At 49.1% G+C, this 19406-nt stretch overlaps 1 protein-coding gene across 1 annotated transcript in view; it reads right to left on the bottom strand.

Annotated features, from left to right (window-relative positions):
* Positions 1 to 14727, bottom strand: part of SOS2 (SOS Ras/Rho guanine nucleotide exchange factor 2) — a 52753-nt gene extending 38026 nt beyond the window's left edge. The window contains exons 1-2 of the mRNA XM_069856769.1: positions 14547 to 14727; positions 1188 to 1313 (exon numbers count right to left, since the gene is read on the bottom strand). Of these exons, the coding sequence (XP_069712870.1) occupies positions 1188 to 1313; positions 14547 to 14633 (213 nt within the window). The 5' untranslated portion in view covers positions 14634 to 14727. The remainder of the gene's footprint in view (positions 1 to 1187; positions 1314 to 14546) is intronic.
* Between the last annotated feature and the right edge of the window lie 4679 nt (positions 14728 to 19406).

The following is a 19406-nucleotide window of genomic DNA, read 5'->3' as shown; positions in this document are numbered from 1 at the left end:
TGTGGCGTTTCTCAGCTCCACACCTGAATTTCAAACCCAGATTTGAGGTAGTAACGATTCTGAGAGTTATTTAGGAACTATTAAGTTTTGCTTTTATTTAGTCATACTATAATCTTTATGCAGCAGTATTACAAAAGACATTAATCTTCAACCAAAATTAATAATTAATGAATTAACTCAATGTTGAATAAAAGGCCGTTGCTGCACCTAGTAAGAATCTAGAACCCCACAGGCAATTATTTTGTGTGTGAGTGTGTGTATATATATATAATTTCCATGACACACATACAGAATATGAGATGAGAACTTCATTTTGGTTCAGGCTGAAAATCCTAGACAGACAGATTGATGCAAAATTAATACTCTGCAAAGCCGTAATGGGTCGCAGTACATGAAAGCACTTTCTCCCTCTAGACCAAAGCGCACTCCATTAAAGCCCTCAGTTTGTAACCGATGACACAAAAGCAGACAGCTGCAATAATAGAAGAGCCTTGGCGAGTTCGATAAAGTTCCAGGAACACACAACTCTATTCCCTCAGCTGCACAATCCAGGCCTCTCAACAGGAACCTTTCATGCCAATATTTGCTATTTTCTGCATGATTATGTCAAAGAGTAGGAAGAACTACAACATCCTTACATTAAGCACAAGATGCATTCAAGCAGCAGTAAATCCTTCATAGTGTTCTGCATTTATAATAACAACACTGGAAGAAAAATCCCCACTGCTTCTATTCTGAATCCCTATGTAGGAAAATGATTTTACCCATTAAGGTTGCTTTGTGAAATCTGAATACTATATCATCTTTTCGTATTAACAGGCCCTGATCTTCAGATTCACCCTGATTTAACTGCATAGAATCATAAAGGTTGGAAAAGACCTCTAAGATCATACAGTCCAACCATCAGTCCAACCACACCGTGCCTACTAAACCATGTCCCTAACTGCCAAGGCCACAATCTTTTTGCACCCCTCCAGGGATGAAGAATCCACCACTGCCCTGGGCAGCCTCTGCCAGGGCTTTACCACTCTTCCAGTGAAGACATTTTTCCTAACATGCGATCTAAACCTCCCCTGGCACAACCACACGCTTTCTGAATGCCTCCAGGGATGGAGACTTCAACCTGCACTGCTCAAAATATCTTCACTCCCCCTCAGCGATCCTTATTTTCCAGTATCGAGCCTTACCTCTACATCTTGGACAGTCCGTGGCTGAGCAATGCACAGTTTGTTCAGCAGCTGAAGGATCAACTCCTCAATGTAATAGAGGGAATCTTCTTTTGCTGAAAGGTTTGGGTGAACCTGCTGCTGAACCTGTCCAAAAGAATTAGAAGAATTAGGGGATTTTTTTGCCATTTAAATCTGTACAGAAGGAAGAATTGGGAAGAATTGTACTGCTTTGAGTTCACACGCTTCAAGTTCACACACTTCCAGTAATTTCCTACAAGTTTTCCCATGTGGTGAAGATCACAACTCCTACTCCTGCAAAGCTGGCATCTCTCTTCAATCAAAAATGAAGTTTCCCCTTTATGGCAGGGAAGAAACTCCAAGCCAAAGGAGATTTCTGCCAACAACGCAGCAAAAACAATCACTGTGCGTAATCCTGCACCCACAGAATGAGTAACAAATGGTTCGTTACTAACCCTGCTAATGAGTACGGGGTGACTGTGAGCAGAGGAGGAGCACGGACCCACTGGAGGACACCGGGAGAAGAGAACTAACCAGTTGGACAGGGAACTAAGTTAACGCGCTGTTGAACCTGTGGCAATAAAAAGCCACAGCCATGACTCGGGAGGAGGGTAGAACAACGCTTCAAGATGCCGCAGAACCAGAATACTAGAACACAGAAGGCTGTCTGATGCATGAGAAAGAGATACAGGATGCTTGCAACTGCGAGGAAAAGGAGGAATCCAAATACAAGAGCATGAAGAAATGCACTGTGCAAAAAGCCAACATCCACCTCCCTCTAACGCAAGGCAGAATGATGCCTTTTACTGCTCTTTACCATGATTAATCACTGCTGTCATCTCCAAGGCTAAGCCAGATGAGACAGCCTGAAACAGCAACCTCAGCAAGTGCCCGCACGAACTAGAGGGCCACGACTAAGTCGTCCTGGTCCAGCGTGGCTGGTTTCCCACTAACCCCCCCCTCCCCCCAACCAAGACACAACCCCACCTTGAAAACAAAAGGCACTCAGGAGTCAGTCTATATACTCAGTTTTCCCTGGCAGCCTCTCAACCAGGAAAGCGCTAACCAGATCTTAAACCATGGCCAAAGGATTCGCAAGTAAGACAATCCGGGGAAATTCCCTCCCCTCCCAATACAAATGACATGTTAATCACCTCAAAAAAGTAATCTCACGTACTTACACTGGTATTCTGTCCGTGATTTCAAATACAAGACAAAACGATTGGTAGTTTCTTGGGTGAAGACAGCAACAGCTTCGCATAAAATCCAGATCCCTCCAAAGCCAACGGATGAGCCCAAAAACAATGGGGTCTCCGAGGGCTTCCTCCAAACTAAGTCAGTAAAATTGCATAGCAATACCTTGGGGGAATTCAATTTGCAGCCCCACAGGCTTTTGTAAATCATGCAAAACCAAGACCAACAAGGAAGTAAGGTGTCTGGCCGGTTTCCTTCCCTGCTGGCCACAGAGGAAGGTGGGCAGAGCTGCCCAAGAGGCAGAGCCACCACGAGGAACTCTTACTCCACGTCTTGTTGTGCCACAGCCTGAAAGAACTGGGCAACAGGACTGTGCTTTGCCCCCACCCCTCCACATGAGAAGAGAGGAAGAGCCAGGACAACACCAACAGGTACGCAGCCCCTACCTTCGGCACTGGTGAGGCTGCACCTCAAATCCTGAGTTCAGTTTTGGGTCCCTCACTTCAAGAAAGACATTGAGGGGCTGGAATGTGTCCGGAGAAGGGGAATGGAGCTGGGGAAGGAGCTGGAGCCCAGGGGTTCTAGGAGCAGCTGAGAGACCTGGGGCTGTTTAGCCTGGAGAAAAGGAGGCTACGGGGAGACCTCATCACTCTGCAGCTCCCAGAAAGGAGGTTGTGGTGAGACGGGTGCTGGGCTCTTCTCCCAAGTAAGAAGTGATAGGATGAGAGGAGATGGTGTCAAGTTGTGTCAGGGAAGGTTTAGATTGGATACTAGGAAAAATTTCTTTACTGAAAGAGTGGTGAAGCACTGGAAGAGGCTGCCCAGAAAAGTGGTGGAGTTACCATCCCTGGAGGAGTTCAAAAAGCACTTGGGGACACGGTTTAGCAGGTGCAGTGGATGATCTTAGAGAACTTTTCCAACCTTAACGATTCCAGGATTCTATGAGAAACTGAAGATCTACAGAGCAGACCACAGGAAGGGACTGCTGCTGTACACCTGCAACATCCCAAAACCAGAGACAAGGAGTTGGATGGAGAAGTCTACCAACGCAATGCTTCAAGATGAGGGAGCACAGGCAGGAACCACACGTACCAACAACTGGAATCTGAATGTCCTGGGGGAGCAGGAAGCGACTTGCACTGAAAACATACGCTGGTGCTGTTTGTACTGAAGTCAGTAATTAAGGTATCACACGATGGTGGTGAAGAGAGACTGTCCGTCCTGGGGGCTGCTATGCGATATCTTGGGAAGCGATGCCCTCCCAGGCAACAACACACACTCCCAGTGCTTAATTCTGCACTGGGATCCTCCCTTAAAAAGCAGAGGTGAAGGAACATGTTATCGAGGCAGTTGTACACTGAGAGAAGGGAATACACATTCTGCATCTAATCTGGCTGTCCAGTTTCATTACAGAGTTTGTAGAGCCTCGATTTAGTTTTCCGCACCTCAAGCATGAATCTCTGCTTCACTGAACTGTTCCACAGCTGATGCGTACACGAGAGCGTGCCCTACTGAAAGGAACAACAAGCAAAAACCCTCAAGAAAACCAAACACGCTCCGTGAAAGCACTTACTTACGATTGCAGGTTTTCAACAATAGCCAGTGCACTGCGTGTTCTTCCTGAACATGAGAGCTTAAGTCACAAAACAATGGAAAACCAGGAAGCATGGAGTTCAGGCCCTGCCACGCATCTCTTACACGAGCACTACTACAGCAGAAGCACCAGCGAGTTAATTAGGAAATAGGATGACATTCTATTTCCCTGACAGTGAACCCTTAACGATGTTCCACAGCACTGACAAGAGCAGGAGCTGGAAGAAGAGAAGGAAGGGATGCTCTGCTCCCCTTAGGATGGGGAACTCCCCTTCACTGGAACAGCTCGCAGCCATTCTCCTCTCCCAGGGTCACTCATTCCAGTAAACAGACGTCACTGCCACAAACAAAACAGCTTCCCTGGTAGCCAGCTTCACTTCAGAGCTCCTAACAGCTCATGTCGAACTTCCCTCGGCTTTCTCAAGAGCACGTGGGTACCTAACAATGTGGAGGACAAGCAGAGCAGCACGCAGCCCTCTTCAAACGCTGGCAGAGAAACTCAGCTTTGTACAGTGAACACAAACAAAAGCACCGGAGTCAACTGACAACAAAACCCCACATTCCTTGGTTGAGACAGTTCTTCCCAGAGGATTTACAGATTGGCTTCCACTGCCTGCAGCATCACAGGAAGGTCCTAGAGGTACTCACGCTCTCTCTGGCTTTCAGAAAAGTTATTTTGACATACAGACTGCTACTGAGAGAAAGCGATTCCGCAGCAAGACACTGTTTCTTGTAGCCAAACAGAAAGATGGTTATAAAAGCTGTACAGTGGTTTATCACATCAGACACCTCAGTATCAAGGAGGGAATACTTAAGTCTTTACAGCATTCACCTAAAGCCTGACTGAAAGGACTTGAAAAGCAAAGAGAGACTGACAAAACACCAAATGTATGGCAAAAAGCAGGAGGAAATACTGAGAACATTTCTTAGAGAGAGCACATTCCCTGATTTCAGGTTCAGACTGCAATATGTGAGTCCATTGTATCAGCTGACAAAGAAATAACACACCACAGCTAGCAGAGGGCTGAATTTTTGGTCTGACGTGTAACTGCTTCCTTCCAGGGTCAAAATACTTCAACCCACACGTATTACACTAACCAGCAAGGGCTCTGCTACAAGAATTCTGAACAGAAGGTGTCAGAGAAACAAGACTTCTTTACCTATTTTCTCTCACACACAACCCAAGCAGAGTGCTTGAAGTCACTGAAGAGGGAGATTAAGATTAGCAGGACTATTTTTTTACCACGTCATTCACACTCAGCTTTATTCCTTCACACACTGTTCAAGGAACAGAAATGAAATAACAGGTACAAGTCCTATAAGTGTGGCATTTAAATGTGTCTTGAAGCCTTTCTGGGGGATGGACTTTATTATAGATGAGTGTTCCTAAACCGTTCCTTCCCTTGCTCCTCGTCTTTACTGCTCCCTACTCTTCCACTCCTCCAACACGTGTGTATTTGATGAAAACCCAGTGGCAGCTTCACAGGGGCCTCCGCAGCCCTCAGCTGATGGGGCAGGGCTCTCTGAGAGCATGATTGCCTCTGTACAAGCAGTGGCTCAAGAGGAGACTGAAATATCCCTTAAAGGCAAACTGAGATCTTTCCCTCAGTTCCTTCCAAGAGTCAGGTCCTGCACCACAGCACAAATGCTTCTAAAGCAAACAAGCAGCTGCAGAGATGAAGTGAAGCTCCAAATTCCTCCTCAGTGAGATGTTCATGGTCCTTACAGGCCCCTGGGAAAAAGCCTGTTAAGAAAAGATGAGGATGAAAACTTCTCAAGGAGATAAACAGTATAAGGACTACAAACAAGCTGGTCTTATTTTTAGAACTAATACAATGGCAGGCTTAATTTTGAACCACAGAAGATCTGGCGTCAAGTCAGAATCTCAATAACATCTGGACTTGGGGAGATTCAGCTGTCCTGAGTGTAAGAGCAACAGTCCAAGGGTTGTACCTGAGACAATAACAAGCTGAGGAGAGTCCAAAATGCAAGTAACTTCTCTTTAACCAGTACTACTGAGACAAACCAGCAGTTTGGATAATCTGCCTAAATAGATTTTTACATAATACAAGTATTCTAGTAGTAAAAACACACTCAGAAAGCTCCAGTCACTCTGCATTAAGCACACAAGCAAAGCAATGGACTGTTCATACAAAAAACAACAGAAAAACCCCAAACCCATGCCTTGCACATTGAGTCTCTGGACAGCTTACACCAAATATATGAATCTGTATTTCTCAAAGACAACATCCCACTTCCCTACTTATTTTCAAGGCAACTACATTTTCAGAACACAAAATTCCAACATAAGCTGAGATTTCAGAGTGAGAAGTTTCTAAGCTAAAAAAAGCCACCACAAGGCCTGTTGTAACAGGACAAGGAGTAACAATTTTAAACTAAGGGAGGGGAGATTTGGGCTGGATATAAGGACAAAATTGTTTATACTGAGGGTGGTGAGGCCCTGGCCAAGGTTGCCCAGGGAAGTCGTGGATGTCCCATCCCTGGAGGTGTCCAAGGCCAGGCTGGATGGGGCTTGGAGCAACCTGACCCAGTGGGAGGTGTCCCTGCCATATGGAACTGGATGGGCTTTAAGGTCCCTTCCAACCCAAACCATTCTGTGATTCTATGAAAATCTGTTAGAATGATAACGTAACACTTCAAAGCTTCCAATGGGAACAGGATGGCTTAAGAAATTGCATGCTAAATTTCTAAACTGCTGGTAAGAGCAACTTCTCATTCCTCTTTTCCCACTGGATCAGGTTGCTCCAAGCCCCATCCAACCCGGCCTGGAACCCCTCCAGGGATGGGGCAGCCACCAGTTCGCTGGGCAACCTGGGCCAGGGCCTCCCCACCCTCACAGGAAAACATTTCTTCCTAAGATCTCATCTCAATCTCCCCTTTTGCAGTTTAAAATTGATCCCCCACATCCTACCCCTGCACTCCTTGACACAGAGCTCCTCCTCAGGAGCCTTCTCCATCTCTAGCTATTTGACTACTGTTCTCTAGTATTTTTCAGTTGAGGGAGGGCGAATTAAAGGAGAAAGATGATGGGTGGTGCAGATAGGGAACTGTATTCTGAAACAGTGTCAGTCCTGAGGTCTGCTGGCAAGTGTCCTTGACTTAGCCAGAAAACGCACACTGATAACGGCACAAGAGACAATGCACATTGTAAATGAAAGGCAGAGAACCATCCTTTCCATCTCTTTCCACGCTAAGCTGTAGGCAACACCATGCTGGCAGGTGGTGCAAGGGATGGGGGGTCACATCGGGCTGCTACCCATGGTGGGACCGATGGGCTTCCCCAAGAGCCGCCTGCCCGCAGCATTTCCCGTCGGCCCCTCCCTGCCCTGCCTCACTTCCCTGCCTGCTCTCATCTATGTTGCGGATTTTATTTCTCTCAACATCTTCATGGTCTCTGCTTTTCCACCCAAACATACAACATCTCCTTCCTCCAGCTGACTGTGGCCTTGGAGAGAGTCAAGGAGAAACCAAAGCGCGCGTGTGTTTATATGTACAGAAACACACGTACTTTAATCTTAAAAATGGGTGGAAAATTACATATTTGGATTTCATCCATCCATATAAATTGCTGTTTAAGCCGAGATAAACCCTGAACGAGCCAGGCACAGCCTCTGCCCTGCGATACGGAAGGAAAACACCATGGCCAGTGCCTTGATGACTGTGCACACATCTCACTTTAATGTGACAGCTTCCACTTCTTCCTCAGCTCTTCAAGACATTGTTTCCCAGAGCCAAGGGGTCCTCTGGGCTCCAGACCCGGTGCCCGCGGGCTCCTCTCCCAATTTTCACATCACACCTTTCCTAAGAGGAACCACTAATTCAGGCGAAAGCTGCATTAAAGAATCGGGGGAAGAATCAGGAGAATGAAGAAGCTGTATGTGGGAGAAAGATGCCCTCTGTATGTTTTCTGACACGACTGATGTGCTGAACGCAAGGAATGGCAGCAGACATCTCATCTGGACAGGCTTTAAGGTCCCTTCCAATCCAAACCATTCCATCATTCTATGAGGTAATTATAAAAGCAAATAACAGACTGGATAACTTCTCCCAAGGAAATCTGATCATGCTGCACTGTGCAAAGAGGCGGAGGGAGGCCAAACGCCATGGCACAGAGAAATGTGATGGAGAGGAGAGAAGGAAACCGAGGGACGTGGTGCCAGGCTCTCCGTAGGAGCAAGAGGCATAATGACCACCGGCACTGGAGCGAGGGGAGCCACCGCAGCCAGCGGGTCACTGGGTCTCCTCCCTCAACCGGTCAGCCTGCCAAATCTTTAAGCCAAGGCAACCCCTCATGTCCATCTTCCACTTTAACACCTTCAGCCATCTCTTCATCGTGAGCATGGCTTTGCGATGCAGCCACTGGAGCTTCAAATTTGTATGGTCTGAGTACTTCAGAGGTAACAATGGTTCACCAGCACTTCCCTGACCCCTCATCTCCCAAGCCGAACTGCAGAGGGACATTCGGACTTCCAGCAACTGCAAATCTGCAAGGGTTCTGGCTTCAGAGCTCAAATAAACATATCTATTCGAAGCTAAATCACCTAACAGATTTCAAAATTAAGTATCACTGCTATTTTAAACCATCAAAACGAGCATCTTTAGAGTTGGAATTATAATGCATTCAATGATAATGTATGCTAATGAAATTAGAACGCATTAAATACTAATGACACTGTAAGGCATCAAATCATTCTGACCCGAGGGGCCTGATCCTGCCATGTATCTGCCCTTGGCAGAGCAGTGAGGAGAGTGGGACAGCACCTGCACTAACCCCTCTATCCACCAGGACCCACCACCACCTTACTCAAGACCTGCATCACTATACATGTTGTAAATTATAGAGAAGCACGGAATTAACTTAAACTTCAAAAACATCCTCAGAATGGTCCTTTATATTTCTGTAAGCAACATTTTCTATGAATAAGCCCTTTAGTCATGCTCTAGAAATCCGATGAGTGGCCAGAGCATGGTAGAATTGGTTTAGGGAATGCAAACAGTGTACAGAGCCGTGATGACACTGACATGTAGTACCTACAGGAGTTGTCAGTGTTACCTGTCTGACAGCACCTGTCTGTAAAAAATGAGGAAAATCCAAACAAGAATATCTGGGAGATGCTTAGGAATTTAATTTGGAACAATCAAACAATAAAGCAATGGAATACACAGCTCTCGTCTACAGAAATACATTTTTAATTTGCCAGTGCACTCGTAAGAGCATACACAAACTGTTACACGTGCTAAGAACACAAAAGCATATTTTAGGACAATTAATAGAATCACAGAATGGTTTTGGTTGAAAAGACCTTTGAGATCATTGAGTCCAACCATCAATTCTGCCCTGCTAAGTCCACCACCAGACCATGTCCCCAGGTAAGATATCTACCTGTCTTTTAAACCTCTCCAGGGACGGTGACTCAATCACCTCCCCGCGCAGCCTGTTCCAGTGCTTAACAAATCCATATATACATGCCCAACAACCCATTACATACCAGTTTCAGTTTCAGAATCACAGACTAGTTCTGCGCAGCCACCCGTTTCATTTTGGAAATCTGTTCCCAATCACTGGGATAGAGGCTTATTCCAGGCAGCAGTGGAAGACGTCTGGCATTAGTAATGCTTTCAGTTATAAATCTGAAAAAACTTTTGCACTGCATATGCCTGGTACGTAAGACCTAGAACCTTTGGTGGGAGCGACACCTGCCTGGTGCCACCAAGATCCATACACAATTCCCTTGGGCCCCGCTGTGATCCCAGCCTAAGATTAACAGACACGACATCAGAGCACCAATATCAACGTGTAAAATCAATCCAGCCCTGGAAAGTCTCATTGGGAAGAAAGCTGACAGTCAGCAAGAATAAGCTTTGGCACCAGACCTGTGTGAGGAAACTCGGTTACAAAACCGAGATGCCAGCTTTAGAAACAGCTTTCCTAATTCCACCTTTCCCCTCAAAGGCCAGTGGGCCAGGAACAGCTAAAATCCAAACAAATCCAAACAGTAGACACCCAGAGAAATGGAAAGAGAGGAGAGAGCGGGCTCCCAGCAGCACCTTCCAACCCAGCAAAGACAGAGGGTCCTGGTTCCGTCGGCAAAGGCTCGGCTGGCCGTGGCAGGGAGCAGACCTGCATCCAGGAAAGATCCCGAGGACTCAGCCTACCCAGCCCCGCCAGCAGGGCGTGCAAAATGCATGTGATCCCTGCTGGAACAGCTGCCCGTGTGCTGCGAGGGTTATTCAGGGAGACAAGGTGAACCACTAGGAACTGAAGTCAGTGCCCGGATTAAATGTCTGTACAAGGCTTAGGTCGTAGGCTGTTTGAAGCAGTTTACTCACAGCAAAGAGCAGCTCGAGTAACCATAACCCACTGACCAGATAAAAACACTGCTGTCTTCCAACTCATTTTCTTTGACAGGACTTTATAAGGAGTTCCATTCTGTTCACTACCTATTTAGCAGGATTCCAGCACAACAACAGGAGAAACACCATGTTCCAGAGTCAGGACGTGCCAGTCTATCTACCAGCTGGAAGAGGGGTAACACATGAAACTACTTTAAAAATCTTCAGTATACATGATCCCAAGGTGCCAAAGGTAAGGAGATGGTGATTTAAATATTAGAAAGAACTGTTTGAAAAAAAATCTGCATTAATCTTAGTTTAGCTTTGTTTTTTCCCCAGAAAAGACAGACAATGTTAGGATTTAGCACTCTTTACTAATCTAAGGATGTACAATGCTTCAAGACCATGTTGGATGGGACTTGGAGCAACCTGATCCAGCGGAAGGTGACCCTGCCCATGGCAGGGGGTGGAACTGGATGGGCTTTGAGGTCTCTTCCAACCCAAACCATTCTATGATTCCAAATGCACACAGAATATTGTTCCAAAGACAGATTCCCACCCTTTTCTTACATATTAAAGTAAGAACTGATGTATTTTATCTTTTGTTCCCCCTCAGGATTTGTCAAGTGCCAACTGCAAAGAATTCAAGTAAACACAAGGGTTTAGAAGTGTTTTGATTAAAAAACATGACCCTAAACTTGCTGAATGCACAATGAAAGAGCCTGGAGCTCTTCAAAGCAGTTGAAGCAGCAAGGAAACACTCCCTGCTGTCAGAGAACTGCACTGGCTTCTTATCCAGCTCCACTTCTGTCTGTGGTTTAGAATTAAGATTTCTCACACCTTAACATGCACAAGGAAACCCCAAAAACCCCACCACCACTTTCTCTACTTGAAGAAGCATTCATTAAATTGAAATGCTTTCAGGAAAGGGGAACAAAAAACTTTCTGCGCTTGCAGCACAGGCTGCTGCAAAAAAACCCAAAAAGCTCAGTTCAACAACTGCTATTCTCAACGTTTACAAGAGTTCCTGAAGCTCACACTGTCCCAAAAACTTCCATCACACAAGCCTCCTACCTGGAAAGATTGGATCTGAACGGGACGGCGAGCTGGTTTTTAAGCCTGTTGAGAGAGAAATGGCAAACCGTCTGACAGCTGTGGCGACGTTCTATGAATTCCAAAAGGAAGATCAAACCTGATGCGCTGGCAGCCTGGGCTGCACTGCCACGCTTGCCAGCTCTCCTGTAAATAACAGAAGCGCACTCACCTCATCATCCTGGTGATGTAAACACCACAAGTCTTTTTTCTCTGGCTCAAAAATCTCCTCTGCTCATATGAGGGCATTTGATCTTTTGATGAACACACTAAAACTGAGAGCGTCTCCCCAAGACATCTTCTCCCAAGTGACAGGTGATAGGACAAGAGGAGATGGTATAAAACTGCACCAGGGCAGGTTCAGATTGGACATCAGGAAAAATGTCTTTACTGAAAGGGTTCTCAGCACTGGCAGAGGCTGCCCAGGGAGGTGGTGGAGTCCCCATCCCTTGAGATGTTTAAAGGACAGGTAGACAAGGTGCACAGGGATCTGGTTTAGTAGTGGACAGGGATGGTTGGACTCGATGATCTCAAAGATCTTTTCCAACCAAACAATTCTACGATTCTAAGAGCCTGGCTGTGGTGACTGGGACATAGGTACAGTTTTGTTTTGATGCCCTGATATCACATATTCGTAACAGAAAAGCAGGTTACAGAGGGGTCACTTCAAGCTACAGGGCGGGTACTGCAGGCAAGAAACTTTCCCAGTAAAGAAAAACTTGGCTATAAGCAACTAACAAGCAGTCACTGGTACCAAGACTCGATTTCCTCTGGTTTAGAAAGCCAAAGTCCCTGCACTATTTCTTTTCACTGAAACCAAATGCACAAACAGTAAGAACTGGTGGTTTTAAGCTGAAAGAGGGGGGATTTAGATCAGACATTAGGAAAAAATGTCTTCCTGTGAGGGTGGGGAGGCTGCCTCATCCCTGGAGGTGTTCAAGGCCAGGTTGGATGGGGCTTGGAGCCACCTCATCCAGTGGGAGGTGTCCCTGCCCATGGCAGGGATGGAACTGGATGGGCTTTGAGATCCCTTCCAACCCAAACCGTTCCAAGATTCTGCACTTGGCAACGGCAGCATTAACCCACGCCCCCTTGCACTATTTGTATTGAGAATGATGAAAACACTGTTAAGGTTTTACAGGAACGCTTTGGGTCAGAGCGGCACATCTCCACCTCATGTCTGGGGAGATGCTGGTTGGTGTTAGGGGCTGGTACGTGCCAAGATCCAGAGTCCAGAAGAGCAGCACGGCATCCTCTGAGCTTCCCCAGACACAGTGGAAAACAACACGATGAGGAGAAGGAGATTGAAGGGTAAGGAGTAGAAAATCCAGGACTCTTCAGACAGGCGATTAGTGGTTTTTATGCCAGCCACAAGACCACTTAGCTGCCTTTGGTGGCTTTTAATACACATGACACAGAGACCCAAGACAAATGCAGATTTTTTTTTTTTAAATAATAATAAGAAAAAAAGAGAATCATTACCCTATACCATCACTAAATCTATTCTTGGAACAAAAGGCAAACCACCACTCACGTGAGCGCCTGTGTTACTTGTGCCACAGCACTGACCAGCATCCCCGATCCGGATCAGCCAGGTAGTACTTGAAGAACTATATAATAGTCCTCAACCTGTGCTAATCCACCAGGAAGGGCAACAAAGCCCAGCACACCGCACCCCACCGCTCTCTATTTTAACCCACACTCCGCTATTGGGGGGTCCGACCCACGGGTGATGGGTTAGGGACCACCCTGCTATGCCAAACGCATTGCAAAAAGATAAATTCTTCCCTCATGACAAGCTAAGCGGTTTCCCACCAATTTTATCTCAGTTATGCAGCAGGCAGTTGCTCCTCTGGCTTTTTGAAGAACACAGGGTGACTCTGCCCCACACCAGAGCTATTCACCCTTTCACAGATGCCGGGTGTCACCACAGCCAGAGTGGCTGGAGCTCCTCACTGGGCAGTTAGCTGGAGTCTGGCTCAGGACAGGACCCGGAGGAGACATCTAGGGAGATGCTGCAAGGAAGGGATGAGAGGATGCCCTTCCACAGCTTCCCTCAGACAGAAGCAGTAACGGTATCAGCAGCCGCAGAGCCAGAAGCTGATGAAGACGACAGGGATGGGACTTCTGGCAAGCGCTCGTGGGAGAGGGAAGTGGGAGAAGCAGTCCCTGAACATGAGGGCCAGCAGACACCAGGACACGAATCTCAGCAGCCCCTACGACAAGAGGGCCACCAGCCGCCCCCGAGACAGGGGGGCCACCAGCCCCTGTGGCCAGTGGCCCCTGAGACAGGGGGACCCACAGCCAGGCCCGTGCCCCACGCTGCTCTCAGGTCCTGTGGTGCCACTGCTGGAGCTGGGGGGTGGCAGGGGACACCTCACACCTGGGCAGGGGGACTGGAGGGGACAAGGAGGGGACAAGGAGGGGAACTGAAGGTGGACCGGAGTGAACCAGAGCAGACTAGGAGAAAAGAGATGGGGACAGAAGTGGTACAAGAAGGAAGACAGGAGGAGATAGGAGGGAAAGGCGGGGACAAGAGGGGATGGGGGAACAAGAGAGGGATGGGAACAAGAGGTGGAAAGGTGGGGGACAGGAGAAGATAGGAGGGAATAGGGAGCACAAGATGGGGACAAGGGGAGACGGAGATCGGAGGGGACAAGAAGGGGAAGAGAGGAGGACAAGGGGGGAAAAAGAGGAGGACAAGAAAGAGACTGGAGGGGACAAGAGATGGAAAGGAGGGGGACAGGAGATAGGAGGGAACGGGGTGGGGGACAAGATGAGTATGAGGGGAGACAGAGGAGAGAGGAGGGGACAAGAAGGGGAAAGGAGGAAGAAAGAAGGGAAAGGAAGAAGACAAGGGAGAGAGGAGGAAGACAAGTGAGGGACTGAAGAGCACAGGAGGGGGGAAAGGGGGAGGAAAAGCGGGTGACAGGAGGAGGAAAGGAGGGGGAAAGGGGGAAGGCAGGAGGGGAGAAAGGGGGAAGGCAGGAGGGGGGAAAGGGGGAAGGCAGGAGGGGGGAAAGGGGGAAGGCAGGAGGGGGTAGGAGGGCGGGTGTCCCGCCGCAGCCCCCGGTCCCCGCGGGGCAGGTGCCGCCCCCCCCTCCCCGTTCCCCGGCGGCCACTGACCTTGCGCAGGGCGGGCACGAAGAGCCCCCGCCATTTCGGTCCGTTCTCCTCGCCGAAGAACTCGTAGGGCGGCGGCGGCGGCTGCATGGCGCCCAGCGGCGGCGGCTGCTCCGCATCGGGGCCGCTCCCCGCCCGCTACGGCACCCGGGGCACGGCGGGGGGAGCCGGGGGGGGGGACACACCGGCAGCGGGCCGGGGGGGAAGGGGCGGGCACGGGGAGCTGGGGGGGGAGCTGGGAGGGTTGCAGGGGGAGCTGGGGGGCGGCGCACGGAGGGGTGGGAGCGCTCGGAGAACCGTGGGGGGCGCACGGAAGGGTGAGAGCTGGGTTAGGGCGGAGCCGGGGGTTGCACAGGGAGGTGGGGGTGCACGGAGGGGTGGGAGCGGGGCTGGGGGGGGACGCTGAAGGGCGGCGGGGGCTGCTCCGGCCCTGCCTGCCCCGCTCTCCTCCCCCCCGTCCCGATACCCCCAATCACATCCGGCGCGGGAGGGGCCGGGCTGGGAGACGCCCCCCCCCCACCCCCCAGCGCCCCCTGCCGGCAGCGCCGCGCGGTGCAGGGAGCGGCCCGGGGTGAGGGGGGGTTATGGAATCGGGGAATGGGTTGGGTTGGAAGGGACCTCAAAGCCCACCCAGTCCCACCCCCCCGCCATGGGCAGCGACACCTCCCGCTGGATCAGGTTGCTCCAAGCCCCATCCAACCTGGCCTGGAACACCTCCAGGGATGGGGCAGCCACAACTTCCCTGGGCAACCTGTTCAGCGCCTCACCCCTCATCATGAAGCAATTCCGCCTTATTTCCAGTCTAAATCCGCCCCTCTCCAGTTTATACCCATTCACCCTCATCCTATCACTATAAGCCTTCGTAGAAAGTCCCTCCCCTGGTTGCTTGTAGCCCCTTCAGGTTCTGGAAGGTCACTTTAAGTTCTCCTCAAAGCTGCCTCTTCTCCAGGCTGAACAACCCCAACTCTCTCAGTCTGTCCTCATATAGAAGGTGCTCCAGCCCTCGGATCATCCTTGTAGCCTCCTCTGGACCCATCCCAACAGCTCCATCTCCTTTCACAATTTCACAATAAGGGTCATTGGGCTCTGGCAGAGGCTGCCCAGGGAGGTGGTTGATTCACCTTCCTTGGAGGTGTTTAAGGCACGGGTGGACGAGGCGCTGAGGGACATGGGTTAGTGTTTGATAGGAATGGTTGGACTCGATGATCCGGTGGGTCTCTTCCAGCCTGTGGATTCTGTGACTCTTAGGCTGAGGATTCCAGAACTGGACACGGGACTCCAGATGGGGTCTCACAAGAGAGGAATAGGGGGGCAGAATCCCCTCCCTCCCTGCTGGCCACGCTGCTCTGGATGCCGCCCAGGACACGGTTGGTTTCTGGGCTGTGAGCGCGCGTTGCCGGCTCATGTCGAGCTCATCAACCAATTATGTTGTGTTGTGTTATATTATGCTATGTTATATTATATTAGGTTATCTTATATTACATCATCTTCTATTGTATTAATTATATTGTTATATTGCATTATACTGTTATACTGTGTTATATTATATTGTGTTTTATTATATAAAATTACATTACATTACATTATATGACAAAGGTTTGTAGTGGTAGGACTAGGGGCAATGGGTATAAACTGGAGAGGGGCAGATTTAGACTAGACATAAAGAGGAATTTTTTCACAGTGACGACGGGGAGGCCCTGGAACAGGTTGCCCAGGGAAGTTCTGGATGCTCCATCCCTGGAGGTGTTGAAGGCCAGGTCAGATGGGCCCTTCACCAGCTCCATTCCCTTCTCTGGATATACTCCAGCCCCTCAAAGTCCTTCTTGGAGTGAGGGGCCCAAAACTGAACCCGGGATTCTAGGTGCAGCCTCACCAGCGCTGAATACAGGGGGACAATCCCTTCCATGGTCCTGCTGGCCACACCATGGCTGATCCAGGCCAAGATGCCATTGGCCTTCTTGGCTGCCTGGGCCACTGCTGGCTCATGTTCAGCTGCTGTCAACCAACACCCCCAGCTCCTTCTCCTTCAGGCAGCTTTCCAGCCCCTCTTCCCCAAGCCTGGGGCTGCACTGGGTTGTTGTGACCCAACTGCAGGACCTGGCACTTTGCATTGTTGAACCTCATCCTGTTGGCCTTGGCCATTGATCCAGCCTGTCCAGCTCCATCTGCAGAACCTCCCTACGTTCCAGCAGATCAACACTCCTGGCCCAACTTGCTGTCACTTGCGAACTGACTGAGGGAGCACTTGATCCCCTTGTTCACATTATGGATAAAGAGATTAAGCAGAACTAGCCCCAAAACAGAATCTTGGAAACAACCACCTGTTACTGGTCACCAAGAGGATTCAACTCTGTTCACCACAAGTCTCTGGGCTTGGCCATCCGGCCAGTTTTCTACCCACTGAAGAGTATGCCCATCCAAGCCATGGCTTCTCCAGGAGAGCACTGTAGGAGACAGTATTGAAGGCTTTACTAAAATCAAGGTAAACAACATCCACTGCCTTACTCTTCCCAGAGACTAGGCCTGACCTTACAGGACACTTTAGAGTTTGCGCAAAGCTGTCCGAATACATTTATTCTGATTTTCAGGCACTACCATTTCCCGTGCTGTTACAGGTCCCCACCGGGGTTAAGATGCATCCTGTCCCCTACAGGCACTCGGGGAAAAGCTGTGGAGTGGGATAAGCACAGGTAAGATTCTTTGGGAAGACAAGTTTGGTCAGGTGTGTGTCCTCAAATACAGTAATTCCTGTTCTATAGAGCTACATCCTGCCAGATTCAGATGGGAGTTAGCCAACAACAGCCAGGCAAGAGAATCACGCAGACCTTCTAGCAATTAAACCCACCACCCCCCACTATTTTAATTGTGCTGAAGAAAGGCACTGTGATAAAGCCATCCAAGTGAATTAGAACCTTCCAAAAATACATTTGTACCTTTCGTGAGCAACAAGATTTATGGAGAAACCCCATTATTGTAATTATTGGAAGTTATTCCATTAAAAATGGTTTAAACCCATTGTTAGAATGGGTTCAGAGGAGGCTACAAGGATGATCTGAGGGCTGGAGCATCTTCTATATGAGGACAGGCTGAGGCAGTTGGGGTTGTTCAGCCTGGAGAAGAGAAGGCTCCAAGGAGACCTTATAGTGACCTTCCAGCGCCTGAAGGAGCTACAAGGAAGCTGGGGAGGGACTGTTCACAAAGGCCTGTGGTGATAGGACGAGGGGCAATGGGTATAAACTGGAGAGAGGCAGATTTATACTAGACTTAAGGAGGAAATTCTTCACTATGAGAGCAGGGAGGCCCTGGCCCACGTTGCCCAGGGATGTTGCGGCTGCCCCATCCCTGGAGGTGTTCAAGGCCAGGTTGGATGGGGCTTGGAGCAACCTGATCTTGTGGGAGGTGTCCCTGCCCATTGCAGGGGGTGGGACTGGCTGGGCTCTGAGGTCCCTTCCAACCCAGCCCATTCTATAACTTTATCTCTGAAAATATATAGATTTCACAGAATGCTCCATGAAGGTTGGTAGTTTAAAATCTCCAGTGAAACTGTAAATAATTCTCTCCTGAGAGTGCAGAGCACAGCATGGTTCAACGTCCTGACTCGCCATCCACCTTATGATGTGACTGCTTCTCATCGTAATGTTCTTTATTCTGTTCGCACACGCCGGGACCGCACCTCGCGTGGGAGGAGGTCGCTTTTGCAACCCTGGTGTAAGTTTTACTGTTGACAGGCAACACTGCTGGCAGGGAGCGATGATGCGAGTGTTCCTCTGGGAAGGCAGCACTGCTCCATAGCCGTGTGGCATTCCAGCATTTGGAACACCTGAACCCCCGTCTGGTGACATTGCAGCTAAGAATCATAGAATCATGAAATGGTTTGGGTTGGAAGAGATCTCAAAGCCCATCCAGTTCCACTCCCTGCCATGGGCAGGGACACCTCCCGCTGGATGAGGTGGCTCCAAGCCCCATCCAGCCTGGCCTTGAACACCTCCAGGGATGGAGCAGCCACCACTGCTCTGGGCAACCTGGGCCAGGGTTTCATCACCCTCAGCGTGAAGAATTTCCTCCTAAGGTCTAGAATAATGACCAAAGCTTTTCTTTGAAGGGCTGCTTATTTGAATGTCCAGGTTGCCCTTATACAGGAGTCATTTTTCAGGTAAAGGAGGCAGCACTGGGAAGAAGAAAAGACAAGTTAATCTCTTTCTCTGACAAAAGCAGCTCATCTCTGTGTGGTGCAAACACACTCCCTCATGCATGTCGGAAGAGAGCAGAAAGCACCTCTAAAAGAAAGAGCATGGCAAAGTGCCTGGTAGCAAAGTACCCACAATTATCTGTGTTACCCAACATCCTGTGAACATCTGCTGTCAAAGCATTCTCAAGTACTTTGTCCCTGAGGCCACAGAATTCCTTCTTGCAGCAATTACGCAGAACGCACCAAGCTGCACAGCGAGCACCCGACTTGTTTAACACCTCTCTGTGGTTTAAAGCACTTCTCCACCGCCTCTCCTCCAGTTATAACTTTGATAACACTTCAACCACCATTAAGGGTTTGGAAAAGCAACCGGCACTTTCCAAGCTCCCCTCTTGCCAGCCAGGTGGGAAACAGGAAGCCTTCCTGACTCATTGCTGTTTGGGCTTCAGGGAAGCAGCGTGCGGCATGACTCAATGCAGACAGGTTTCTGTAGCTTCCCTCCCATCACATTTGCTTTTACAAAGCCCATTCCCACTGGATTGCTCAACATGCTGCACAAAGATAAACTCCTTTCACATTACTGGTATTCAAAGGGAAAACAACTTCCAGAACCACTGAAGTAGTTTCCGATCGATCGATGCAGGTTTCCCAGATTTAAGTTAAATTAAAAATGA

The sequence above is a fragment of the Phaenicophaeus curvirostris genome, chromosome 5, assembly GCF_032191515.1.
Source record: "Phaenicophaeus curvirostris isolate KB17595 chromosome 5, BPBGC_Pcur_1.0, whole genome shotgun sequence".
Taxonomy (NCBI): domain Eukaryota; kingdom Metazoa; phylum Chordata; class Aves; order Cuculiformes; family Cuculidae; genus Phaenicophaeus; species Phaenicophaeus curvirostris.
Note: the sequence above shows the minus strand (reverse complement) of the source record. Positions and strands in the feature narration are given on the sequence as shown.